Source organism: Cokeromyces recurvatus (assembly GCF_025118155.1).
Source record: "Cokeromyces recurvatus strain NRRL 2243 chromosome Unknown BX663scaffold_1, whole genome shotgun sequence".
NCBI classification, from domain to species: Eukaryota; Fungi; Mucoromycota; class Mucoromycetes; order Mucorales; family Mucoraceae; genus Cokeromyces; species Cokeromyces recurvatus.
Window position 1 is genome coordinate 1906196 of NW_026251387.1, and position 27845 is coordinate 1934040.

Here is a 27845-nt window from a genome sequence, read left to right on the forward strand (position 1 = left end):
TGATAAATCTTTAATTATAAAGGGATTTTACATAAAAAGAAAGATTATTACAACATCACATGAAAGACATTTTGAGGGAAATCTTTATTTGTTTTGTTATTTTTTTTTCCCTTTTTTTTTTTCTTTTCTCTCCCTCTTTTTTCTTTTATTTCCCTCCCCCTCATATTATTCTTTCTAATTGATTACTATGCCAACAACAAGTGCAGAGGATAATTTAATTGTTGTTCCATTGGAAAATAAAGTCTTGTTACCTGCTGTTGTTTTAAAGATAAATATGCGAGGTAGAGATGCAGTCGCTCTTGCACGTCAGCATTTGAGATCTAATGAGCAACGTAAGCCTACCTATATTGCTTGCATTCCTTTAATTAACAAAGATGATCAACATCAACCTGTTGCTGCTGCTACTGCTGATGACGACGAATCTACAAGAAATACAAAAGACGAAGGGTTTATAAGACCAGAAGAAAAAGATCGTCTCTTTCATTTTGGTTGTACAGCTCGTATCATTCGAATTCAAAGATCAGGCTTAGGAGCCTTTACCATGTTTATTGAAGGAGTCTCTCGTTTCAAAGTTCAGAGCTACAGTCAACAAGATCGTAGCCCTCTCTATGTGAAAATAAAGATAGCCATGGATAACGATAGCGATGAAAAAAGTGATGAAATGATTCGTTTCAAGGCTCTTGTAAGAGAGTTTCTTGTCAAAATGAAAGAACTTCAAATGCCTGCTAATTTGATCCAACAATTAAATAAATTGATGGATTCAGTCTCACCCCTTCTTTTAGCTGACTTGTTGATGTCAGTCATTGAAACTTCTTTTGATGAAAAATTAATCATGTTAGCAACTACAAGTTTGAAAGAAAGGATAGAAAAAGCTAGTGAATGGATGACGAGACAACTTCATGTAAAAAAAAAAAAAAAAAAGTTTGATAAACTAGCCTACTTCTTCTTTTTTTTTTGTATATTCAAGTTGATGATTGTCTATTTTAGGTCCTCAAGATATCAGAGCAAGTTCATTCTAGTATTGAAGGTAAATTGAGTAAAAAGCAAAGAGAATTCTATCTCCGTCAACAGGTAAAATATGTAGAAGATGAAATATATACGCATACGACTTGTACAGTATGATTTGATTTATATATATACATATACACACACATATATATATATAGCTTGAGGCGATCAAAAAAGAGTTAGGAGAAAAGGATGGCACACATGGTGAAAAGGAAGAAGACGATTTAGAACTCTTGAGTAATAAATTAGCCGCAGCTGAATTACCAGAAGAAGCATCTATTATAGCTCAAAGAGAGCTTAAACGTCTAAAGAAACTTCAACCTATTTCAAGTGAATATGCAGTTGCTCGAAACTATTTAGAATTATTAGCTGACTTACCATGGAACAAAAAATCAAAGGATACTATTGATATTAGACAAGCTAAACAAAAACTGGAGGAAGATCATTTTGGTTTAGACCACGTTAAGAAACGTATCATCGAGTATCTTTCAGTTATTAAAATTAAAGGCGATTTAAGAGCACCTATCATTTGTTTTGTTGGACCTGTAAGCCCCTTCCCTTCCCTTCCCTTCCCTCCTTTTTTTTTTTTTTTTTTTTTTTTTTTTTTTTTTTTTTTTTGATCCTGTATATTTTATGTATAATAATTTATATGTGTCATGTTATAGCCTGGTGTAGGAAAAACTTCACTTGGAAAATCAATTGCTTCATCTTTAGGTCGTGAATTTCATCGTATTTCATTAGGTGGTGTTCGTGATGAAGCAGAAATGAGGCAAGCAAGCAAAAAAAAAAAAAAAAAAAAGTCGGGTATTTTTATTTATTTATTGTCATCTTAATAGAGGCCATAGACGCACTTATGTGGGTGCTATGCCAGGCTTAATTATTCAGGGATTAAGAAAATGCAAAGTGAATAATCCTTTATTTTTATTAGACGAAATTGATAAGCTTGTACAATCTTCTCACTATGGTGATCCTGCAGCAGCTTTATTAGAGGTTTTAGATCCAGAACAAAACAACAGTTTTACAGATCATTATCTGAATCTTCCTTTTGACCTTTCTAATGTATTATTTATTGCAACTGCCAATAGTGTGGAGACTATTCCAGAACCTTTATTAGATCGTATGGAATTAATCACCTTGAATGGTTATACCTTTGAAGAAAAGCTACATATTGCTAAATCACATTTGTTACCAAAGCAATTGCTCGTACATGGTCTTGATAAGGGCCAGGTCGAGATGTCAGATAAGGTTATTTTAAAGCTAGCAGAAAATTATACTCGTGAGAGTGGTGTTCGTAGTTTAGAAAGAACGATTGCATCTGTTGTTCGCGCCAAATGTGTCGAATTGGCTAATTTTCGTGAATTAAATAAAGAATTAGAATACAGTTCAATAGTATCTTTATCTCATATTGAAGAAATCTTGGGTGTAAATTATATAGATTATATATATAGTTAGATCGATATACTAAAATTATGATTGTTATTATTTTATAGATGCCATTTTATGAAAAAGAAGTTGCGGAGAGAGATCCTTTACCAGGTGTAGTTACTGGTTTAGCTTATTCGGGCAGTGGGAATGGTGGCATTTTATTTATTGAATCAACTAAAATGCCCGGTCATGGCGATTTACATTTAACAGGTATATACATATACATATACAAATATATATTTATATCTATATCTATATATCTATATACGTATTGAGCAAACAAACTATATAATACAAAGACAGCTTAACTATCTAATTTAGGATCTTTGGGTGATGTAATTAAAGAGTCAGCTCATTTAGCTTTAACATGGGTCAAGGCTCACGCATATAGTTTAAAGGTTGTACCGAGAGAAGGGGATAATTTAGTCGAAAAATATGATGTTCATATTCATGTACCTGGTGGGGCTGTTCCAAAAGATGGTCCAAGCGCAGGTAAAACATACTCCTATATTTATTTATCTATATTTTTTACTAAAATATGAAATAACTATGTCATGCATACAAAGGTGTCACTATAGTAACTTCACTTGTGTCGCTTTTTTCTGGGTACCATGTACCTACAACCACAGCTATGACAGGTGAAATCTCATTAAGAGGTCAGGTATTACCTGTAGGAGGAATTAAAGAAAAAGTCGTGTCTGCACATCGCGCTGGTATTCAGAAAATTATTTTACCATTTCGCAACAAAAAGGATGTAGACCAAGATGTTCCTAATAAGGTAAAAGAAGATATTAAATTTGTGTATACAAAGAATATTTGGGATGTTTTGGAGGCTGCCTTAGTTATTAATGAAAAAGAAAAGTGGAATACTCGAGTGTATGAAAATCGCTTGTAAATGCACATGGTTCAATTTTAATAAATACAAACTCCGTCTTATGTTGATTGGTTAGATTTCAGAAGTATAATAAAAAAAAGTTTAAATACACTTTTCTAACAATGGGATTCTGTTCTGAATGTAATGTCTTTTATTTTTTTTTTTTATTTTTTTTTTTTCCTTCTTTCTTTCTTTCTTCTATTCTTTTTTGTATTATTAAATTAATATAAAATAACAAAAAAAAAATAGAGGCAGGTCATATTTAGTCTTTTTTTTTTCACTTTGTTTGGAACAAATGGATCATTTATTTGATCGTCTCGGTGGTAAAAAGAAACGCCATCCAACAAATGGATCTATTCCACCTCAAAGATCACTTTATAAGCCTCATTCAGTCAAAAAAGTACTAAACATAAGGCATAGGAATCATCATAGTAAGTCTTGTACAGTTTAGTCTTTTTGACATAATGCATGATTTTGACCATGTTACACGCATATATAGTTTATGCAGGCGCAAGATTACGGCATCAGTCTATTATTCCAAATCAGTCTTCTTTTGAAACAGGCCTAGCAGAACTTAATTTTGCTAAAGCCAATAGTTTACCTTCAGAGAATGATGTAAACTTGTTATTTGATAATATGCTTGTAAGTGTATAAGGAATAATTGATAATGTTGTTCCAATTAACAACATTAATTTTTTTTTTTTAGGAACGTCGTGGCATTCATGATCCAAATCTTAAACAATGCATGGAAAATTGGGGAATTGAAAAGAAATGGCTCTTGGTAAACCAAGATCATCAATCAGAGCTATTAGCCTCTGGAATAAAACATGATTATCTCCAAAATGCTATGGTAGAAAGAACAAGCAATGACATTAACCGATTACCTACCCATCAACCCAATTTTAATCATCCATCGTCAAAATCCACTACTCAACAACAACAGGAAGGACCAGCTCCAACCAAGTCCGACTTTCCACCTAGTCATAATTCACTTACAAGTAATACGACTGACTCTAATAGTAGTACAAATCTAAGTTTACCGAGTCCAACAACAACAGCTAGGAGGTCACCTACACCTACACGTAGACTTTCTGAAAGTATTTCTTTACCGCCAACGACGAACCTATTTCATAATGACCATTATTTTGATACTCAAACTATGGAACAAAATTCACCCGAATTCTTTGTTAAAAAGTTTTTGGATCCTAATTTACGATCAGTGACACCCAAGATTGCAGCCAATCTTGAAGTAAGCTTGAGAACAAGGTCAATTGAGTAAGTCTCTATCTCTATCTCTCTCTCCCTCTCTTTTTTTTTTTTTTTTTTTTTCCTATTATTTTCTTGCTTAGCAAAAAAACACACACACACATATATATATAATAGACGTCACTAATTTAAATTTTATATATAAAGCTGGGTTGTTAAATTTATACATTTGAAAGGCTTTCATGTGATATCTTATGCGCTTGACTATTTAAATCATAATTCAGAATCTAGAAGAGATGTCGCATTAGGATTAGAAATAGAACTTATAAAATGTATCAAAGCTATTGTTAATACAAAAGTAGGCGGAAAAGAAGCAATGGATCATCCAGAATATATTCATACAGTGGTTTTTTCGATTCTTTGTCCTTATTGGCAAACAAGAAAAATGGTTTGTGAACTATTAGCGTTCTTATGTTATTCAGATGGATATGAACATGTTGTTCGAGGATTCGAGTTGTTGAAGAAGTTTAAAAATACATTGGGGCTATATGATGCATGGATTAAAGCCATGTTAGAGATATTTAACACAGATTCACTTTATAGAGAAAAATTATCCGAAAGCCATCTTATGGAATATGCTGTAAGTTATCTATTTATTCTTAGTTCATATATTCTAATGTGTATCTTCTTGTATAGCTTTCAAATATGATTTTAATTAATGCTATAATAAGTATTCCTTCTGATGTAAATTATAGAATTTATATGCGTAACCAGTTTGTTGCGTCTGGATTGGAATCCTTTTTATTACCTAAATTAAAAGTATTAGATTATACATTACTAAATAAGCAAATTGAGTCTTACAATGAAGCGGCAGAGAATGACATGGATGAGGCCTTTGGAGAAGACATATCACTCTATTCAGAGCTTTCACAACCTGCTGATTTATTTGACCAAGTGATTGAAAGTATATCAGATTCACCGAAAGGAACTGAATATTTCTTGTCAATGATGAAGTATTTATTATGGATTAAAGGTGATTCAGAAACAAAGTAGGGCATTTGTTCATTTATTTAGTGTTTATCATATAATAACTTTGAAAACTTAAAAACCTGTATTTTTTCTTTTCCTTTTCTCTTTCTCTCTCTTTTGGTTTTAGATGCCATTTTTACCACATGATAAACATCATTATACAAAAAATTGTTGAAGATCAAAGGTCTCACGATAATGCAGATAGTTTCTCATCTACATTTGGTATGGCAGTCGGTACTATCATTCAAAATTTTCAAGACTTGGAGCGACTAAAGAAGATTGAAAGAGAGGCAAATGAACTAAGGGATCAATATGAAAAGTTATCGAGTGAAAGAGATGAGTTACAGAACGAAGTACAAAAGCTTCGTATTTTGCCAAATCAAATGGAACATGAAGCACAAATTCAAAGAAATACATATTTAAAACAGGAAAACGACTCACTTAGAAATGTCTTAAAGACATCAAAGGAGACAATTGCAATGCTTCAAGAGCGATTGGCGACTATTGAAAGTATGGAAAGAAAAAATAATATCGTTATTAATACAGAATGGAAAGTAGCTCATAAGAAACTAGAAAGAAAGTCAATGGATGAAACTGTGAGTACATTTTATAAGAGTAATCACTATAATATTTAAACTTACTTTAATTATTACAGCGTTCATCTTCTAAAATAAATTGGTCTAATCATGAATCATTTAATCATAAATCAAATTCTACTTTTAGCAATTTTGGTGGGCTATTTTTACCTTTTTTTGGTAAAAGTAAAAATAAAAAAAATGAGTCTGCTTCAGGTAAAAATCAATACAGCTAGTAAAAGGAAAAGGAAAAAAAAAAGTACTGTATTCACGCATCTATTTTGTTTAGTTCGTACATCAATTTCATCTAATAAAGCTTCTAGTATATTGTCATCCACCTTAAGCAGAACAAATTCTTATGACCATGCATCGTCAATGCAACCACTGACCCAGCTTTCTTCATCACACAGTTCAGGTAATTTATCAAATCTTGTCTCTATTTCTCACCTTCCCCCCTTTTTTTTTTGGTTATATTGTCTAACAAAAATCGAAATATTAGATTCAATATTATCACCACCACCGCCTCCTCCTCCGCCTCCTCCTCCACCACCACCGCCACCACCACCACCTCCTTCTCAGCCAGGTAAGATAGTTTTACACAAATTTTTAGTTTGATTTGTTATAACATATAATTTACATGCAGGGTCAAAAGTGTTGCCATCTATTCTTAACAATGGTATACCATTCTATAATATATATGCATATTTTATGATTTATACTTATTTACGATAAATTTAGATCTTACAAATCATACATCTCCTCCTCCTCCACCACCTCCACCTCCACCTCCATCACAGCTATCTTCAGGATTATTAATGCCACCAGGATCAACCCACTTTACAGTCCCTCTTCGCAAAGAACTTCACTATTATCCACAAGTCAAATTAAAGAATTTTCAATGGCAGAAATTAGACTTCAATTCAATAAAAAAGACTATCTGGTACCAGTCCAATGAATGTCATGATTCAATTGAAGAGACTTTAAACAAAAAAGGTGCTTTTGAAAAGATTGATACCTTATTCCCTGCAAAAATAAATACCTTTTTAGAAAAGAAGCAAAAGAAAAGGGAGGTACGAAATGATTCTATCAAATTTCTGACAAATGAAAAGAATAAGAATATCAGTAAGTACAAATATTTATTACATGCCTATAAAGTTACTGAAGGAATTCCCCCCCTTTTTTTTTTCTTCAAAATAGATATCGCTATTTTACCAAAGATCAAACAGTTTGATTCTTATAAGGAAGTTGCTCAACACATCTTGGCTATGGATGATAAACTATGTACAGAGGTCTTTTTAATAAATTTGATCACTTATACACCTGGTCCAGATGATGACTTGACCTTAATGCAAAAATATTTAGATGGTCCTGAAGAAGAATGTCGAAAATTAGATCCACCTGAGCAATTTACTATTGAAGTATATACATATTTATATTTATAAGAAAAAAAAGACACTTATTATATACATTTATTAGATGATGAAAATCTACAGATATGAAACGAGATTAAAATTCATGTTGTTTAGAGCTCAATTTTGGGATAAGTTTGACCAACTTCGAAACGGTCTATCAGTTGTATTATCAGCCTCTGATGCTTTACGTAATTCAGAATCATTCAAAGAACTGTTGAATATTATATTGTTGTTAGGTAACTATATGAACGCTTCCAGTGTCCAGGGAGGCGCATTTGGTATGAAAATTGATAGTATAAATAAGGTATATTTTCTAGACTTTCTCTTTATTTATATATATATATATATATATATTAATCTATACGCTTATATTATATAATAGCTTGTAGATACAAAAGCATCTGATTTTTCTCGGTTGAATCTATTACATGTGCTTGTTGGCATTGTTAGAAGAGAATTCCCTTCTATTTTAAATTTTATGCATGATTTGAATGATGTTCCAGAAGCTGCAAGAGGTAAATACATAAAATGAATACTAAAATTAAATATATTCAACTTTTTTTTTTGAACATGTAGTCATGGCTAGTATCTCAGATATTATTCAACAATACACTGAGCTGAGACAAGGTTTAAGGCAACTTGGAACTGAATTAGACTTATATTGGAGAAAAGAAGAAAATGATATTCAAGAAAATGATATTCAAGAAAATGATGTTCAGGAAAATGATGTTAAAGAAAATGATGTTCAAGAAAATGATGTTCAAGAAAATGATGTTCAAGAAAACGATGTTCAAGAAAATGATGTTCAAGAAAACGATGTTCAAGAAAATAATGTTCAAGAAAATGATGTTAAAGAAAACGATGTTCAAGAAAATAATGTTCAAGAAAATGATGTTAAAGAAAATGACCAGAATACCACTAATGGGGTTCAAGATCGATTTATGAATGTTATGGAAGAGTACCGATTATCTGCTCTAGGCCGATTTGAAGAACTAGAAGCATTATACGTCAATGTGGATGCAAAATGGAAGGATACAATGATATTTTATGGAGAAAATCCACGTACAAGACGACCTGACGATTTCTTTACTATTTTTTCGACTTTCATGTCAAGTTGGAAAATATGTGCAATGGAGGAGATGGAATATAGTCGACAACAAGAATTAAAAGACAAACGTAAGCAAGAGATAGAAGAGAAACAACGAAAGAAACAATTGAAAGCAAGTGATAGTCAAGATGATGAATCTTTGATAGAAGAAAATTCAGGAGATCAAGATCGACGTTTAATGGATGATTTATTGGAGAAATTGAAATCTGGAGAGACAGAGCATAGAATGAGACAAAGACGTGTTCGACAACGACTGAAACGGTTAAAAAATGTACAGACAAATGCCAAATTAAATAGAAATACTTCTACAGGATCTTCTATAAAGCTACGTCGTTATTCAACAGGTGCCTCTTCAACTGCTTCTTCTGGACATATACAGGTTATGTCTGCAGAGGAATTACTAAAAAACTTACAGCAAGAAGATGAAGTATGCTAGTCAAAGTCCTTTTGTTAAATAGAAATTCCTTTTTTATATACTTAATTCTTAATAAGCAATGTATTTTCTTATAATAATAATAATAATAATAATAATAATAATAATAATAATAATAATAGATACTAATAATGATACTAATAATACTAATAATAAAACGTATAAATTTATATAATTTTGAACATGTCTACGCTTAATTCATTTAATGTAAAAGTTAAGGCTATATTTCCTCTAATATCATTTTACTGACATTTATAGTGTTGATTCAAACAAAGTTATTTCTCTTGTTTATTGTACATTTAGTTTACCTACTTTTGAGAATAGTTAGATATGTACATTATATGATGCAACATCTATTGATAGTTTTTCTTTGTTCCTTCTACAAGAATTGATTCTACAGGTATAACTGTCAGTACATATATAATCGAGACATATTTGACCCTTTTGTTGAGGAAGATTAATTAGAGACTGTAGGCTATAGTTAGAATATGATGTTGAAACAATCTATTTTAACTTTGCGCCTTATAAAGTTTAAGGAGAATGAGTTCGAAAAATTTAATGAGGGAATTGAAAAAAAAAAAAAAAAAAAAAAAAACTCACTATAATATTGTGTTTAAAGATCAAGAATAGAAAGTATTTTATTATTGGTTTTCTTTTTTATGCTCCTGCGTAACATTGGCACCAAATTATTGAAATAAACCATGATTGGGTAGAAAGAAAATAAAATAATAAAAAAAAAGGCTATTATTACTTTCCTTCATTCCTTCTTCTCTTCCTGAATATTGAATTGCATGCCACCATTTATAGAAACCGTAGAAAAAGCCAGTAACATAATCTCAAGGAAAATAGAAGAAGGAATAGACAAACACCCTGATCATAGACATCCTTTATATCTTGGTACTTGGAAAAGATCAATTCCGTATATAGATGATGACTTTGCTCGTGATGACATGGATGAACCTCATTTGAAACGTAAACATACTATTTTACAGGAGCATCCTGAAGTCGAAAAATTATATGGTACAGATATTCGTACATTCTATGTAACCATCGTTATTGTCCTAGTTCAGTTAAGTATAGCTTATACTTTGGGTAATAAAATATGGTCACCACCATGGTTTATCTTTATTTCGATTGCTTATCTTATTGGTGGTACCTTAACAAGTACACTTGGTGTTATCATACATGAAGCTTGTCATTGTTTAGTATTTAATAAGAAATGGAAGAATCGATATGTAGGGTTATTAGCCAATGTCACCATACCAGTACCTATTGCTCAATCATTTCGTCGTTATCATATCGAACATCACACTTGGCAAGGTGTAGAAGGAATGGATCCTGATTTACCGCTAGAATGGGAAAAGACATTCATTCGTGGTAATGCTATCAGTAAGCTTTTATGGGTGATGATTTATCCAATTATGTATGTTGTACGTGGTGCAGTGATGCAGAGTGACAAAAGCTTGACATTATCTAAATGGGAATTGATTAATTTGGTATTTACTATTTGTACGGATGCTATTATTCAACACTATTGTGGATGGAAGGGCTTGTTTTACTTGTTTCTGTCACTTTGGTTTGGTTATTCGCTTCATCCTGGTGCAGCCCATTTTATACAAGAACATTATACATTTGATGATGGACAAGAAACCTATTCTTACTATGGTATTTTAAATATACCTTTTATGAATATTGGATATCATAATGAGCATCATGATTTTCAAAAGGTAAAGATTATTATGTAGCCTATTTTTTCTTTTATTATTATCATTATTAAACATGTATATGTATATATATATATTAAATAGATTCCCTGGTCAAATTTGCCAATACTTCGTTCAATAGCAAAGGATTATTATGACAAATTATCATATCACACTTCATGGATTATGGTACACTGGAAGTTTATTACTCAGCCTTCGATTGGTCCTCAATCGCGTGTTATTCGTAGCTATAATGATTTTAAGCAAGGCCGTTCTATTCTTGGTAAAATGAGACAATACAATTTACGAAAGAAAAAAACAGCAACTAATAATAAGCATTAAAGTAAATAATAATGGGGGAAGGATTTTTTATTTTTTTTTTTTATTTTTTTTCATTTATCTTCATTAAAATTGCATTGCCCTATAAAAAAAAAATAAAATAAAATAAAAAAAAAAGGTACCATCTTTTAGTGAAATTGTCCAATTAATGACTTTTATTTCATAATGAATATGATACTCAAATTTTTTACTTTTTTTTTTTTTTTTTTTTTTTTTTTTTTTTTTTTTGTCTTTAGTTAATCAATGACTCAAAATTATACTGTAGCATCTGCACCAGGAAAAGTACTTATTGCTGGTGGTTATTTAGTATTAGAACAAGCTTTTACAGGCTTAGTTGTCGGAACAACAGCTCGTTTCTATACTGTTATTAGACCCGAGACTCAATCTAAAGCAGGCATCATTACTGTACGTTCACCACAATTTGAGAATGCAGTTTGGCAATATAAGACAACGATTAAAAACGAACATCTTCAGTTTGAATCCATGTAATTCTTTATATATATAAATATATTATGACTTTTTTTTTTTTATTTAACGCGTATATGTATATAGTACTCTAGATTCACAAAATAAATTTGTTGAAACCTGTTTAAAATTCACTTTGAAAGTCATTTTTGAGAAAATAGGTTCAGATCTATTAAATCAACTTTTAGCAAATGGTATTGAAGTTGTGATTGTCGGTGATAACGATTTCTACTCTCAACGTGCTGAGGTAGGACTTAAGAGAAAAATAATAATAGTTATACCAGCTTGAAAAAAAAATATATATATATATACTCATATATGTATATATTTATATCTTTTTGTCTGTTAAATTAGCTTGAAAAGAAACATCTTCCAAACACAGCAGAAGCTTTGGCTTCACTTGAACCTTTCTGTAAAACACATGCCACATTATCTACAGTACATAAGACAGGTCTTGGTAGTTCAGCCGCACTTACAACATCTCTCGTTGCTGCATTATTATTGTACTTTAGAGTTGTAACTGATACACTCAATGAGACGGAAAAAGTGTTAATCCATAATGTAGCTCAATATGTTCATTGCTTCGCTCAAGGAAAGGTTGGTAGTGGATTTGATGTTTCATCTGCTGTTTGGGGAAGTCATCGCTATAAAAGATTTAATCCGGCTATTTTAGCTCCTATTATGAACGAACAAGTTGATTCAAAGACGTTGTCTCAAGAACTTGATTCAAATAACAAAAATTGGGACAATGAGGTGGCTTCTTTTAAGTTGCCTCCAGGATTCAAATTAATGTTGGCAGATATCGATGCAGGTAGTCATACTCCTACCTTAGTGAGTAAAGTATTAGCATGGAAGAAATCGAAGCCAGAAGAAGGTAAGCACTTGTAGAAATAACAGGAAATAATTATATAAAAATATATATATTTATACATGTATAATATATTCTGATAATTAGCTATTTCACTTTGGAATGAATTGGGGGCATACAATGCAAAGGTCGAACAGCATTTCCGTAAATTAACTGATTTGTATGAAGAAGATGAACAAAGTTACAATGAAACCATCAAGATGTGTGCACAATTAAAGTCAAAAGAATGGTATACACTCTCTGGAAGTGTTGCTGAAGAGATTATTTCACTAGTAAATGACTTTAATCATGTTCGCTCCCTTTTACAAACAATGAGTAAGTTATCTGATGTCCCTATTGAACCTGAGGAGCAAACGAGACTTCTTGATGCTTCTACTCATGTCCCTGGTGTTGTTATGGCCGGTGTTCCTGGAGGTAAAATAATAATAATATAAAAAAAGAGAAAGATATTAAATTCAAATTATTGTAGCTGGTGGTTATGATGCTATATTCTGTATTGTGTTATCTGAGCAATCAAAACAAAATGTATATAAAGTATGGGAATCATGGAAGGAATTAAATATCGGTCCTTTACTTTCACAAGCAGATTCACATGGAGTAACGTCAGTAAAATTAGACGATATTCCTGGCTTAAATACAGTACTTTCAAAATAATAAATTATCATCATTTGCATACATAATTTATACGCTGAGCTTCAATAAATGGATAATGTAACAACAACGTTCAACATTGACAATCCTTTATTATCAGTTGTAATTTTAATCTTATTGTTGACAAAAATGTGATTATGTCTCATATCAGAAAATACTATGTTTCTCTTTTTTTTTTTTTTTTTTTTTCTTCTTTTTGTTCACTTCTAAAACCTAGTCTTTTTACGAATAACAAAAAAAAAAAAAAAAAAAAAAATCGTTCTCTATGCTGCGTGTGACGTATCTGCCATCATTACTATTTTTTTTTTTTTTTATATGTAACTATTTTCTATTTTCACGTTTTATATACATATAATAAGGGAAAGTAATAATGAAGGATACAATTATACGTGAATATACTCCCAACGACCAAGACAAATTCAAAAAGTTTTATATTGATATAGAATCAAAGAAAAGAACAAACCGGGTTATACGTGCCTTGAAACAACGAACAGTTGCAAAACGAACTTGGCAGGCAGGAATGGTCGGCATCTTGAGCATTCATTTAACGCAATTTTTGAATCTTTCGATTACTATTAAAAAAACAACATTAATGATAATAGAGATGTTATTATGGAGTGCTGGTATAGGTGTAGTATGGTATAAATGGATCTGCCAAGAATACAATGATGAATTAAAAAGAATATCAGAAAGAATGGCAACTGAATTAAGTCATATTCAAAATAATGGAAAAAGCAATGCATGGATGATGGAAAGAAATGGAAATATTATGGGAACGGTTGCTTTAAAATATGAAAAGGGTGAAGGAAAAATTGGCTATTTGACAGGTTTAAATTCACAGATTCGTTTAAAGTTGGTTCAACATGCTTTTCGTTTTGGTCGAGTTAATAAGATTGAGGTCATCAGTAAATGGAAAGATGATCTTAAATGGTCCGAAAACCCTTTGTAACGAAATTAAGGGGGTGAGTTAAAAATATGCAAACAGGCAACTTTATCATATTTTATTATAATCATCATTTTACTTCAAATTATTTCGATATAAATACTCGTTCCCTTTTCTTTTCTCTTTCTCTCTTTTTTTTTTCTTTTTTAATACCTCTTTATCTTATTCACCTTAAATATACACTTAATCTTACATAAAATACTTGATATCAATCCCGTATGACTGTTGATACTGCTTCTCGAAAATTGTTTAAGTTAAATACTCAATTGCCATTACATTCTTTGTTTTCTCCTACCAGTCTGGTGAAGGATCTTATTTATGTTGATGAAACATATTATAAAAATCTTTTTCGAGAGCATCCTTCCTCGCCTAAAAATGATCAAAAGACTCAGTCGCAATCAAGACGAATTCCTAAAACCCCAATACTATACGCATATAGTACTACAAACACATCCTCAGCACCAAAAGTTCTCAATTTGTAAGTATTCTAATTATAAAGATATTACTTAATAATTTCTTTTCTTTAGTCAACACTTTGGATTGTCTTCTTTTCCTAGTGATGTTGCCTTTCTAAACCGTCTTTCGATGCTTAATTTGTCTAATAACGAATTGACCAAACTGCCACCAGTAATAAACTATCTAGTAAACTTAACTAATTTGAATCTATCAAATAATCTACTTACTTTTGTGCCAGAGGAAGTTTGCAAACTAAAGCGTTTAACACAGTTGAATATATCATTTAATCCTTTGATTGAATTGCCTTCTAGCTTAGTTCAGCTTCGTAGTCTCGAAACACTGGACATATCAAAAACCAATATTAATTTTATTCCAGCTGAACTAATGACGATGATGAAGATAAAGATCAACATAAATGAGTGTATACATTTATTAGATAGATCAGAAAAGGTCTATCAACTTATCGTTCAGAATCCCTTCAGTCTTTTCGAAACATGTGCAAGACAGATCATGTATCCTATTTTATCTGATCTTTTAGCAAACAAAAAGAATAAGAAGCAAATACAGAGGAGAAAAGTAAAGTTTACTAAAAGACTTCAATCTCTTCCAAAACCTATGCTAAACTATTTAATGAATCCTAATGCCTGCTCCTTTTGTGGTGGGATTTATTATCAGTCCTATATTACTCGCTATCGTATCATTCGATATGATCATGAAATATGGATTCCAATTGAATACAAATTATGTTCTTCTCATTGGAAAACAAATAGAGAATTTTTACTTGCTACTTTTTCAAATGCTGCTGACTCTTCTTTACCTCACTCGGTTCATTCTCTAAAGTCAATGTTGGCAAATGCATACAACATATAAATTATGTGTATAAGAAAAAAAAATATTGGCACATCTTGTATAATTGTGTATATAGAATCGAGAAATAAATTTCATTTAAAAAATGATTGATTATGTAATTCCTTAACGTGTATTTTTTTTTTCCTGCATGCATTCAACTATAAATTCGATCTAATATAGGAACTATTTGTAAGACATTATTCTAAAACTTACACATTTATTGGAACTAATTCTTTTCTATATGTACATTTTCATGTACTATTATATAATACCTATGCATACAAATATATATTTATATAGTAAGACACTTTCCTGGCTATACAATACAACCACTTTCCAATATGCAAAGTTCTAAAAATGATTCGTGCTTTTGCAGTGATTGAATTAATACTTCTTTTTTAAATTATTATCGTTTGCATTATAATTATTTCTCCTCTGCCTATTTCTAATAACAGGAGGATATTTTTTTTTAAAAAAAAAGGAAAAAGTAATCTTTACTCATATACTAATTATCAGCTTTTCACATGAACATTACAGAACACTTCATACTAATGTATATATTATGATTATGATTATGATTATATATATACATAGTATATTTTCAAGCGCTGTAGTAAGTTATCTAAAGTTTAAAACTAGTTCCAAGAGGAAGAATGACATGAATTTAGAAGATGAGCAGTATCTATAATGTACAAAATATGTAGGTTTTACAGCTCAGTAAACTGGCGAAAAAAAAAAAAAAAAAAAAAAAAAAAAAATTAGTCAAAGCCCAAATATTCGTGAATCAGTTACATTATTGGAATCTGAAACTATTCATATGAATGGCCGATTTTTTCGATAGCTACTGTGTCTGTCAATTGGTATTGCATAAAAGGAAAAAAAAATACGAATTTAGAATCTATTACATATGCAATAACCCTTGGCTGGCTTGATTGGAAATAAAATGTATTCTTCGTTAGCATATCCTCTAATCAACATGACAGAACACCTTAGAATAGATTATTAATAAATGTGTGGTGTATTCCTTTACAAGAAGATTTGTTTCTATTTATTATGCAAAATAATAATAGGGTCTTCTTAAGATTTTCTTATGTACACTATCAAATATATATTTTATAATTATCCCCTTCGACATACTGTTTCAGATAGATTAATACGATCAAATTCAATTGGCTTTAATTTTATACAAAAAGTGAAGTAGTCAAATAACTTATATTTGGAGGAAGAAGCATGTTTTCCAAAGCTTTTGACCGCATCTAGTATTATTGAATACTTTATATTATATCTTTCCTCTGTCTCTCTCTCTCTCTCTCTCTTTTTTTTTTTTTTTTTTTTTTTTTTTTTTTTTTTTTTGGGTACTTATCTCAAAGATGAACAATACAAATACATTAATAATACTGACAAAATAGCTCTTTATTTATGTTTCCCCTTTTATTAAAAGAAATAGATACAATTCGATTTTAAGAGTAAATGTTTTATTATGTGAAGAAAAGATTCTAATTTGTTTTCGTGTAGACCTCATTCTTGCAAAAGAAACTACACCTGTAGTATTATTTGCAAAGTGATATCAAAATTATTAATAGTTTAGATATGTTTAACAGGCATAGTGGCTTGAAATATATATATAATAATACATCGTCCCATCTATATATATTAGTGTGTATTTTCAAAATAGTATATATAAAGAAAAAGTGTACTAAATTAAACTAACCTGTTATATGCTATATATTTCTAAGTAATAACAGTAACCCCTCCTCTTTTTCTTTTATTCAATACTATTTATCAGCACATATAAAGGCTGGTTATATATATTCTAGTATTGAGCTTGCTCAAAGACATGTTATAGATAAATTGTAACTTTACATGTACTTTCGATTAAAGTTACACAGACATGAGTTTAAACAGTTAAAAAAAAACCCTCTTTTTTCTTTCTTTCTTTCTTTCTTTTCTTTTATAATAAGTTGTAAGTATTTCAATTATGCATTTTGACAATAATACTTCAGTTCAAAAATCTGCTCGACCATTTGTTTATATTCAATATCCAAAGATTAATAAATCAACAACGACTAGTAATAAGCATACTCAATCATACACGACTCTATTTTATAATAACAAAGAGCAACAACACACGTCTCATCAAATAAGCATATCAAGTCCTTCATCAACATCATCATCTTCCTCTACCATTACATCTCCTATTCAAATCAATAAGTTTCAACTAGAAAAGTCAAAGGATGATAGTCAGCCTAAAAAGAAGAAACGACAACACACAGGCTATGCATGTGATAAGTAAAAAAAAAAAAAAAAAAAAAAAAAAAAAAAAAAAAAAAAAAAAAAAAAAAAAAAAAAAAACACATCATATATAAATATTTATATTTGTTAAACATTTATTAATATATTTAATCAGATGTCGAGAAAGAAGAGTTGGTTGTGATCGAGTAAAACCTATTTGCGGACAATGTAAAGACCGTTATAACTGTACATATAGCAATCATGCTCTAAGAGTCGATAGTACTTCAATGAGACAAAGATTAGATGATTTAGAAAACCAGGTTAGTCGGCTCACCTCATTTGTTACTCATCTTGAACAAGAACATCGTTCCATAACTCCTTATAATAGACATGTGCAACACCCTTTTGTCACACAGCTCCCTATTTTGTATGAGCCCAATGAACAACAAGACTCTCAAGTACTGTTATCGCCATCAAAAGCCACAATCGAAACCAATAGTAGTGTATATGATTGGGCTATTGAGACAGGCTGGCCTGTTATCGAGAATACAGATGGAATGAGATCTATATTTACGAACATCAAAAGCTTTGATGACCTTAGCGAGGCTTTGAAAAATACTGTAAATGCTCTTTACAATTTAAAAGGTCATACTCTATATAAACAACCGAGTAATAAGACTTTTATCTCACAGCAATTGACATTAAAAGAATTAAATTGTTCATCTGTGCAACAAAATGATCATAAAATTGAATTTGAATACTCATCTTCACTAAAACTAGAACTAGACCAACAATCAACTGCAAACAAAAAGGAACATATATTTACATTATTTGAAAGTCTAAATCGTTACTCTAAATCAGCAACTAATTCGAAAGGTTCTACCGAACCAATAAATTTGAATGAACAATATTTAGAACTAAATGTCATGACACGCTTAATTCATCAACATCATCAATGTGGATTTCCTACGTTGGTCAGTCCTTGTCGATTCGAAAAATATTATCAGGAGGGACAGTTAAAGTCAATTGTTCTCTCTTCTGTCCTTTCACATTCGGTACCACACTGCTGTATATATCATCCTCAACTTGTACAAATTCAAGATTTCGGAGAACTAGGAAATAAATTTTACAACCACTCACACGACCTGTTAGATATTGATGAACCTGCAAATTTATCTAATATTCATCAACGTATATTCCTTATTACTTATGATTTAGATTTAGGAAGAGTAAGACGTGCTTTCTTGCATCTTGGTATTGCAATTCGTATGTGTTATATATTAAATCTACACTGCCCTGAAGGTTATATGTCATGTAAATCAGCGTTCGAAAGAGAACAATCAAAACGAGTATTTTGGACTGTTTGGTTTTATGATAACATGGTACTACAGCGTATAATACATATGTACTAAAGATATAAATCTCATATACATACATATTATACATATTACACATTTATATACATTTATATATATATATTGATTGTTTGATTTGTTTTTTTTTGTTTTTTTCATAGGTTTCTCAACTATTTCATGATCAGTTATCCACCTTCAAATTAAATGATATTTCTATTGAATTACCAATTCCATTACCAGAATTTAATCAAATAGAAATGGACCAAACTACGTTTGCCATCAACATAATAGAAATCAGAATGATAGCAGCATCTATTTCAGAAGAATCTCATAAAATAGAGCCTCGCATACTTGTAAATCGATTTCGAGAAAAACTATGGAGATATTATAATAACACGCTTTCTAAACAATCACAATTTAGAAAAGAAGTCTCATTTCCCCCTAATACATCTATTTGGGCAAGAAGAAGCTATTTTTGTACATTATTAGACTATTGCCAATGTTGGATTACTATATATAGATCATTATTACCCTCTGCTAATTATAAAGGTGATAAGCCTTTAACAAGAGATGAGATAGAGGCTATTTTACATACTTCACAAGCAGCGGTTGCTATTGTACAATTATTTCAAAATTGGTTTAAAGTATCTTTACAATCTGAAGAAGGATTTGATTGCTTTTTTAGACCTTATTTATATCATTTTATGAGTGCAAAATATATTTTCAGTGTAAGTAGTTATTTTACACGCGCTTCAAAAAAAAAAAAAAAAAAAAAAAAAAAATTAAATACTGATTTTTTTTTTTGTCATAGTCAAATGTATCACAAATCGGCAGATCACCAGCATTAATATATGTAAGTCGTGCTTATTTAATTTTACTCTTACAACTCTATCAAACAACACCTACGCGAAAGTCCTTTGATGAAAGCCAACTTGAAAATGACATGATGCAATTTATAGAAATGCATCAAATTGATTCTTCTAAAGATGTTTTTGTACATCAGACCATCATTGACGAAGCTTTGTTAGATGATTCAAATGCAGATGGAGGCTGGAGCATTTTTTCATGTTACACAGACAGTGCCTTACGAGATAAGTTTGGAAAGAGCGATTACCTACATGAATGATAATAAAAGTTTTTTCAATGTTTTTTCCCGTTTTTTCAAATATTTTATTAATGACTTTATATCGATATTAATCAGTAGCGTACCTCTTTTTCTAAAAGTAGTCATATTATACCACACTTTTTTTTTTCCCACATGTCTTGTAGTATGTTTCAGAATACATGAATAAATTACATAATTTTTCTTTTATTTGACATCTATTTTTAACGGGGCTTAAAATATTTGGGTTTTTTCAGGGTTTTTTCTTACACGTAGCATGTTGTTGAAAGGATAGATGATATTAAACCCTTGGAAGTATTCCTCCAGATCAGCCAACCAAAAAAGTTTTCCCTTTTAATTATTAGTTTACTATTACCAAACTTTCTTCTCCCTTCACTTCCTCCACCCCGCCCTCTAGCTTCTATAATGCTTGAATTACAAAAAAAAAATTAGTTGTTTTCTTCTTCTTCTTATTTTATATAATTTTGAATGGTTTAGAATGGGTTATATTCTTCTCAAATTGCTAATTATTTATATTTTCATCTTTTCCTTTTTACAAGCCGACAAACCTATTCTTGTCAAAAACAATTGTGCTAGTGTTATAACAGTGGGTGTCCTTACGAATGGTATCAGTAGCTCATTTCCTGAACTAAGCTTTGATTTGACTCCTTCAGCAAGCAACAGTTTTAGCAAGCCGGATAGTTGGGGAGGACGCGTTTGGGCACGTTATCATTGCTCTGGCTCTGCGGGTAAGGACGCTCAGAACTGTGGCGTACCAGGCGCGGTAAATCCTGCTAGTTTAGCAGAGTTTTTCTTTAAAGGAACAGGTGGTAAAGATTTTTATGATATCAGTCTTGTTGATGGTTACAATATGCCTCTCTCCATTTCTCCTAGTGGTGGTTCTAAACCAGATGGTTATGAATGTGGGTCTCCAATCTGTAGTCTATCCTCTTGCCCCCCAGAGTATGCAGTGACGGATGCAACAGGGAGTGTCGTATCTTGTATGAGTGCTTGTTCTAAAACAGGCTCCCCACAGGATTGTTGTACAGGAAATTATAATACGCCTGAAACATGCAAACAGAATGCTCAGGCTGCTGATGTAAAGCAGAGATGTCCAGATGCTTATAGTTTTGCATATGATGATCAAAAATCGACTTATTCATGTGAAGCAAATGGTTATACGATTACTTTTTGTTAGTAAACTTTTATTATATATACAGGTAATCATCCTTAAACTATGTTTATTATTATTACCATAATAATAATAATAATAATAATAAAAATATACAGATATAATTATATTAGTTATTAAATAGTACTATAAAAAATAAAATAAAATGAGATATAATAAAATAATAAAAATTTAAATCTGGCTCATTCTTGAATGAACAATAGCAAGTTCTTCATCATATTCATTGCTATTCGTCTTTTCTTTGTTTGCTGTATCCAAGCTAGATTCATCAACTATTTTCTCTTTACTACTAGGATCTTGTGATTCAGAAGTTGTAGTAGGAACCTCACCACCAGTTCTCTTTTCAAAGGCTGTTCTCCAGCCTTTACCAAACACCATCACAATCAACAACGTCACACAGTTAGCAACATTGATAGCCGCTAAAATTGTATATAGAATACCAGGGCCAATAGCATTAAGACATGAACTAGAGAAGATAGTCGTCACTGCAGCTACAATCGAACGGACACAATTATTAATAGCAACTGCTGTAGCGGACCTTCCTGGCTTTGAGTCAACTAAGTATACTGAAGTGGGTGTAAAAGCAGACATTTGTCCCAAGGCATCTAATTTAAATTATGAATAATAATAACAATAAAAAAAAAGGTCAATTTTTTTTTTCTTTTCTTTCTTTTTTTTTTTTTTTTTTTTTTTTTTTTTTTTGTTATATAAATAAAATGAGACACCATCATATTTATAAGTAGATTATTTACAAATAAAAAGACCGATTAATGGAGCATAAACACCAATGCCTTTATGTGTAGTCCAACCATAAATTAAATAACCAGCAGGAATCAAAATAAATGCAGGATAAGCAGCTCTTAGTCTTAACTCTGGGTAAACATTCTCAGGTCCTCTTGATTTACGAAGTCGTCTAACAATAAAATCTGCATATTGACCACTAAGGACAGAGCCACACATTAAGCCAACACCAAAAGCAAGATAGCAAAGACCTACTTCTAAAGATGTATAGTTATAAAGCCTTTCGAACGTTTCAGTAATTGTAGGCGTCTATTAACATATGAATATATATATATATAAAGGATAATTCAGTTAATAATTAACATAAAGAATATGATAGGATTATATTCAACTTACAAGAAAATAAAGACACGCAAAGATGATAGTATTATAAAATGTAATAACACAAACGGTAGGGTCACCTACCATAACTAACATGGGGGCAAACGCTTTTTGAAGATTCTTTAATGCTTTGAATCTTTCTTGTTGTTTCTTTTTGCCAATAATATCTTGATCATAACAATCTTCTGAATCATGCTTCTTACGAAGTGTTTCTGGTAAGAGAAATGTTACCATTAATAATAAAACACCAGCTAGGATGGCTAAGAAATAAAAGGATGATCTCCAGCCCAAGTATTGACAAAGAATACCACCAATAGTGGGACCAATAACAGGGCCTAATAATGGACTACGCAAAAAAAAAAAGAAAATAGCACAGGATGAGTTGATTATGTAATTAATTTTTTTTTTTTTTTTTTTTTTTTTTTTTTTTTTTTTTACCCAATATAAAATATACCATAAGCTCGACCCCGATTTGCGACATCAAAGGTATCAGCAATGACGCCTGCACCTAATGTTTGTCCTGCACCTGAACCACAAGCTTGAATAGCACGAAAAGCAATTAACATACCAATATTACTTGATATAGCACATAAGATAGCAGCAACGAGACTAATGATCAGACTAAAGATATACATGGGCTTTCTTCCATATGTATCACTCATACTAGCCCAGAATAATGGCTATGAAAAAAAAATAGGAGATTATATATTATTATTATTATCATTTTTTTTTAAAAAAAAAGACATTTACAGCAATACCCATAAGCGCAACGTAAGCAGCAACAGTAGCATTAATAGCAGGTAAAGAGGCATGTAAATCTTTAGAGACATCGGTTAGACCAGGCATATAGAGCATACTACCAATGGGACCACTGATACCACTAAGAGCTACTATAAAGATAATAATATTCTTTTTCATAGTAGAATACTCTCTTGGATTATCTTCAGCATAGATATCACCTAATAAACCGGAAAACCATGTCTTGATAAAACCTCGTTGATGATTTTCATTACGATGCACAATAGTAGAAGATCGACTGTCATTATGATCTTCTTTAAAGGAATGTGACCCATGATGATGACCTTTTGTAGAGGTAGTATTGATAGAATGAGTATCCTCAGAAGATTGCCCTGGGAGATCAACGTTACTATTATTGGCATAATCCTTATTTCCTTCTGATCTGATGTTCTTATTCATTGTTCAGTTCGTTAGTTTGTTTGTTTGTTTGTTTGCTTGTTTGTGTTTTCTTTGTAATTAATTTTGATTATGGAGACAAGGATACATTGTCTTTTATTATTATCTGTTATGAATGTAAATTATTCTTTTCTTGATTATTATAAAATAAAAGAAAGAGAATCAAAGAATTAATAATAAAGATTTGTATATATGTGTATACAGACAAAAATATATATACATATATATATAAAAATATACATATATAAATATAATATCTGTATATAAATATATAAATAAATCTAAATATAAAACAGAATTTTCCCTTATAACCCTTCTTTTTTTTTTTTCTGATCTGTCGAAGCTTAATTCCGCTCCGAGCTATTCAGGGTTAAAAGAAAATATTTCGGGATAAAAGCGCAGGATAATCGATCCGGGTTATCTTTTGACGGTAAAGAATTCAATAGCAGAAAAAAAAAATTAACAAAAAAAAAAAAAAAAAAAAAAAGATGCATTAAAATGACAAAATCAAAGCCACACTTATTGATCAGATTACATAATAAAAAAAATGAAAAAAAAATACATACATTTGTATATTTTATATAAACGCCAATATCTCTGTCTCTAAACAAAATACTTCAAAAAAAATATCTACTATATTTTTATTTTATTTTTTTATTTTTTATTTATTTATTTATTTTTATTTTATTTTACATTGTCATAGCTGAGATATATTGTTATTTATTACTTAATTATGTCAAATAGTAGCCCAATAATAATGCTTGATCTATAGTAACGATGATTATGGTTTCGGGGAAAAAAATTTTTTTTTTCTTAGTCATAGTCATAGTAGTAGTGTATTAATAGCAAATTCAATAAAAGAATCATAAATAAACTATTTGATGATGACATAATAGATAGACCTTTCGATATTACATGTGTACTAGGTAATAGACGTCTATTCATGATATCTTTTAAATAATAAATATGTAAATAATAGGTATTATACATGATTTAAAAATTAATGTCATTCTAACCTGTGACGAGACAAGGCGTCTTTGAATGTTGACAAGGTAGAGGGAAATTTGTTTCGGAGGAATTAAAAAACAAATTAAGGTGTGAAACCTTCAAATCAGCATTTTCCGTAGGTGGCCCACCACTAAAGTTAGGGTTGCCATCAGTCCAATGATTTAATATAATTCTTCCAGGCGTATTAGGAATATGTGTTGTCATTTCACGTACAAGTAAATCATCAATATAAAATTGAACTGATCCTGGGAGCCAATCAAATCTATATTCATGATAATCCTAACAATCAATAATAAAGAAGTTAACAAACAAACAAAAAAAAAAAAAAAAAAAAAATAACTGAAACCCTTCAGTAAGAAAAAAATTACATAATTTATTACCTCAGTCGGGTTAAATTCTAGATCATGTTTTTCACTTGTTAAAGGTGAAGCTATACCCTTAACATAAATTTGAGGTTGAACAGCAAAATAAGACTTGTAAGGATTTGTAAATCTACTCAATGATTCAATATCAATTTCACTTGAATCATTACGGTAAAAGAAAAAGGCAGCTACAGTTCCAGTAACATTTGTCATTTTCATACGTGCTCGATAAGTGCCATATAAGAAATCATTTCTTTTTTTTTGTTATTATTGACTAAAATCATGATATAATGATGATTATTATTTTACCTTTTAGTTCCTATGGCTGCAGAAGTGTATCTTCCATTTGAATTTTTATTTACTGATAAAGTGATACCTCCATCTTCATTCACTTTAACATTATTACGTGAAAATACACGTTGAAGGGATCCTTTATGCTTTGGACCCACTGTATAGTCCATTATTAAATAATGAGAATCATACAATAAATTTGATTTATAGACACCATAATCAGCAAACCAAATATGTGTCCAAACTTTATGATTTTCGTCTTCAAATCCACAATCACAGACTATTGAGTCATTTAAATTGACTGCTTTTTTACTTGACCTTGTTGAATCATTATTTTTTATTGCGTAAATTAAGTTTATACAACCATTGCTACAAACGATGAAAACTAAAATAACCCAATTGAATATCATTTTTTTTCTTTATTTTTAAAGAGAAAAAAGGAAAAGAAAAGAAACAAGAAAGGCTCTAAAACTTGTCTTTCTTTTTTTTTTTTCCTTTGATATGCATGTTTCTTAAAAAAAAAAAGTACTGTATTGCTGTTCAAGTCATTATTAAATGAATTATATAAGAATAATTTGCATAATTTTGCCTTGTTCCCCACTTTTCTAATGAATTTCCCGATTAAGTTGAATTGACTACGTAAAGCCACGTAAGCAATTCAAACTCAATTCAAACTCTTTTAAAAGAAAAAAAAAATAAGTAGTCTTTTTCTTTTCTTTTAATAAATAAATATATAAAATGTGTATGCGAGTAACTTGTCCTGACTGTGGAAAATATACTTGGGCTGGTAAAATTAAATAAAAAGAATAAATATGAATACTAAATAAATTTACTTATTTATTTATGTATATAAAAGGCTGTGGTAAACATATTGAACAGGCCTTGGCTGGTTTAAAAGATGAAGAAATTTGCAAATGCAAGGAAACCCAGAAATAATAACTTATATTACATAATCAGTCGTTTTATAACCAAGTAGTCTTTTATTAAATAAAACAATATAAATCTAATTTTAAATGCTCGCTTTATTACTATGCAACAAGGAATATGTCCAAAGATATCAAATATATAAGTTTATTATTATTATTATTATTACCACTATGTTTTCCCCCTTTTTTTTATGTTTTTTTATTTTATTTTATTTTAACGAGTGTTAAGACCAAGAAGCATGTTACTGCCACCTTGACCATTATTAGGCAAATAAGTAACATGAGGATTCTGTGAAAGAGTTTGAGCAATTTCTTTACTAGCTTCAATTCTACGGAAAGCAATAAAACTATATACAATTGGATTGATTAATAACTTACTCCAAGTCAATAAAAAATATCTATTTACCCATCGCCAGCCTTTGATAGTGCTGATGAAATCATTTCTGCAGCTTCTGAATCACCTTCAGCACGAATAATAGCTGCTTGCTTTTCTTGTTCAGCACGTTCAACAACAAACTTGGCACGTTCAGCTTCTTGTTGTGCGATTTGTTTTTGTTCTACTGCATTAGTGAATTCTTTACCAAATGTCATGTGTGTCTAAACATTATATGAGATTATAAGCATATTTTCAAAAAAAAAAAGTAAAAAAAAATAAAAAATAAAATAAATCCAACTAATACTAATAATAAAAAAAAAAAAAACTTACAATAGAAACATCTTCTAAAGCTAAATTGAAATCTTTAGCACGTTTATATAATTCCTCACGAATCTTGGCAGATACAACTTCACGTTGAGTAATTAATTCTGAAGCATCAAATTGAGCAACAACAGCTTTTAAAACTTCGTTACCAATAGAAGGTAAAACTCTTTCATCATAATCAAGACCCAAATTTTGATAGATTTGAGGCAAATTTTTAATTTCGGGACGATGTAATACACGAAGGGTCAATGAAACCATTTGCATATCTTTTGAACCAGTTGTAGTTGAAATGTTACGAGGTCGAGTACGAACATCAAATAAAACAGCACGTTGAAGCCAAGGAACCAAAAAGTGAGTGCCTTCACCAATAGAGGTGGGCTTCACACCTTGAATACGATCGAAAATGACAGCTCTGTAACCACCCTGGACTGTGTCATAATGTTGTTAATTAAAATAACAATTTTGAAATGTACCCAACCTTAACTTACCATCATACATGGCTGATTGTACACCACCTACAGCAAGTCCAACAGGAATTGCCCATTTAGCAACTGTTCCAAGTAATTGTGCCATGTTTTATATTTGTATATAATAATAATAATAAATTTATAAATGGAAAAAAAAAAGGGAAACTTATTCTTAAAATTTTATATAGGGTGGAGGGGGCTGAAGTTGATAAAGCATGGGCAGGTCGAAACTTTTTCATATTTTAACCAATCAAAATCATTTCCAGTAGACTTGACTATTTTTTATTTTTTTTACTTTAATAAAGAATAATAAAAACAAAAAAAAGGAATTATAATAAATAGTATGACTTTAGCCATAAATATATATCTTTTGATTATTTTAAGGATACCTTTTTTCTTTATTTTATTTTATTTTATTTTAATCTTGATGGATACTATGTATAACATCTTTTGTTGCATGTTTAAGCGCAGTCAATTTATTTATTATTTTTTTTTAAACTAAACTTGTAAGCATGAAAAATTTTGGTTTTTTTTTTTTTTTTTTTTTTTT

The 27845-nt window shown here is 30.4% G+C and overlaps 10 protein-coding genes across 10 annotated transcripts; 7 read left to right on the forward strand and 3 right to left on the reverse strand.

Moving 5' to 3' along the window:
- The first annotated feature begins 91 nt into the window (after nt 1–91).
- Nucleotides 92–3430, forward strand: BX663DRAFT_493344 (ATP-dependent protease La). The gene is made up of 8 exons (XM_051525347.1): nt 92–901; nt 988–1071; nt 1167–1553; nt 1674–1777; nt 1845–2430; nt 2499–2643; nt 2755–2925; nt 3000–3430. Exons 1-8 carry the CDS (start codon nt 188–190, stop codon nt 3326–3328), a joined length of 2520 nt encoding a protein of 839 aa, XP_051388178.1. The 5' UTR covers nt 92–187; the 3' UTR covers nt 3329–3430.
- A 357-nt stretch (nt 3431–3787) lies between these two features.
- Nucleotides 3788–9073, forward strand: BX663DRAFT_424968 (uncharacterized protein; the record flags this gene model as incomplete). The annotated part of the gene is made up of 13 exons (XM_051522464.1): nt 3788–3949; nt 4014–4582; nt 4721–5153; nt 5210–5562; nt 5670–6075; nt 6198–6333; nt 6617–6700; nt 6856–7239; nt 7405–7535; nt 7594–7833; nt 7912–8044; nt 8106–8242; nt 8441–9073. The coding sequence occupies 13 exons, from the start codon at nt 3788–3790 to the stop codon at nt 9071–9073; spliced, it is 3801 nt and encodes a 1266-aa protein (XP_051388179.1).
- Nucleotides 9074–10020: 947 nt separating this feature from the next.
- On the forward strand, nt 10021–11115 carry BX663DRAFT_425404 (fatty acid desaturase-domain-containing protein; the record flags this gene model as incomplete). The annotated part of the gene is made up of 2 exons (XM_051522481.1): nt 10021–10797; nt 10879–11115. 2 exons carry the CDS (start codon nt 10021–10023, stop codon nt 11113–11115), a joined length of 1014 nt encoding a protein of 337 aa, XP_051388180.1.
- Nucleotides 11116–11330: 215 nt separating this feature from the next.
- On the forward strand, nt 11331–13251 carry BX663DRAFT_493358 (ribosomal protein S5 domain 2-type protein). The gene is made up of 5 exons (XM_051525348.1): nt 11331–11597; nt 11665–11824; nt 11932–12451; nt 12533–12859; nt 12915–13251. Exons 1-5 carry the CDS (start codon nt 11356–11358, stop codon nt 13097–13099), a joined length of 1434 nt encoding a protein of 477 aa, XP_051388181.1. The 5' UTR covers nt 11331–11355; the 3' UTR covers nt 13100–13251.
- A 215-nt stretch (nt 13252–13466) lies between these two features.
- BX663DRAFT_528691 (uncharacterized protein) lies at nt 13467–15365 on the forward strand (the record flags this gene model as incomplete). Its single annotated transcript, XM_051530176.1, has 2 exons — nt 13467–14041; nt 14567–15365. 2 exons carry the CDS (start codon nt 13467–13469, stop codon nt 15363–15365), a joined length of 1374 nt encoding a protein of 457 aa, XP_051388182.1.
- A 1939-nt stretch (nt 15366–17304) lies between these two features.
- BX663DRAFT_493362 (uncharacterized protein) lies at nt 17305–20189 on the forward strand. Its single transcript, XM_051525349.1, has 4 exons — nt 17305–17633; nt 17752–18958; nt 19093–19659; nt 19743–20189. The coding sequence occupies exons 1-4, from the start codon at nt 17323–17325 to the stop codon at nt 20055–20057; spliced, it is 2400 nt and encodes a 799-aa protein (XP_051388183.1). The 5' UTR covers nt 17305–17322; the 3' UTR covers nt 20058–20189.
- Nucleotides 20190–20237: 48 nt separating this feature from the next.
- BX663DRAFT_493366 (thaumatin) lies at nt 20238–21366 on the forward strand. Its single transcript, XM_051525350.1, has one exon. The coding sequence runs from the start codon at nt 20533–20535 to the stop codon at nt 21229–21231; it is 699 nt and encodes a 232-aa protein (XP_051388184.1). The 5' UTR covers nt 20238–20532; the 3' UTR covers nt 21232–21366.
- Nucleotides 21253–23771, reverse strand: BX663DRAFT_493368 (major facilitator superfamily domain-containing protein). Its single transcript, XM_051525351.1, has 5 exons — nt 23098–23771; nt 22786–23027; nt 22363–22693; nt 21978–22275; nt 21253–21830 (listed from the first exon to the last, which is right to left on the reverse strand). The coding sequence occupies exons 1-5, from the start codon at nt 23542–23544 to the stop codon at nt 21397–21399; spliced, it is 1752 nt and encodes a 583-aa protein (XP_051388185.1). The 5' UTR covers nt 23545–23771; the 3' UTR covers nt 21253–21396.
- Nucleotides 23772–24552: 781 nt separating this feature from the next.
- BX663DRAFT_528695 (concanavalin A-like lectin/glucanase domain-containing protein) lies at nt 24553–25372 on the reverse strand (the record flags this gene model as incomplete). The annotated part of the gene is made up of 3 exons (XM_051530177.1): nt 24553–24828; nt 24930–25164; nt 25221–25372. 3 exons carry the CDS (start codon nt 25370–25372, stop codon nt 24553–24555), a joined length of 663 nt encoding a protein of 220 aa, XP_051388186.1.
- Nucleotides 25373–26281: 909 nt separating this feature from the next.
- BX663DRAFT_493372 (prohibitin-1) lies at nt 26282–27532 on the reverse strand. The gene is made up of 4 exons (XM_051525352.1): nt 27317–27532; nt 26835–27256; nt 26535–26725; nt 26282–26475 (listed from the first exon to the last, which is right to left on the reverse strand). Exons 1-4 carry the CDS (start codon nt 27399–27401, stop codon nt 26343–26345), a joined length of 831 nt encoding a protein of 276 aa, XP_051388187.1. The 5' UTR covers nt 27402–27532; the 3' UTR covers nt 26282–26342.
- Between the last annotated feature and the right edge of the window lie 313 nt (nt 27533–27845).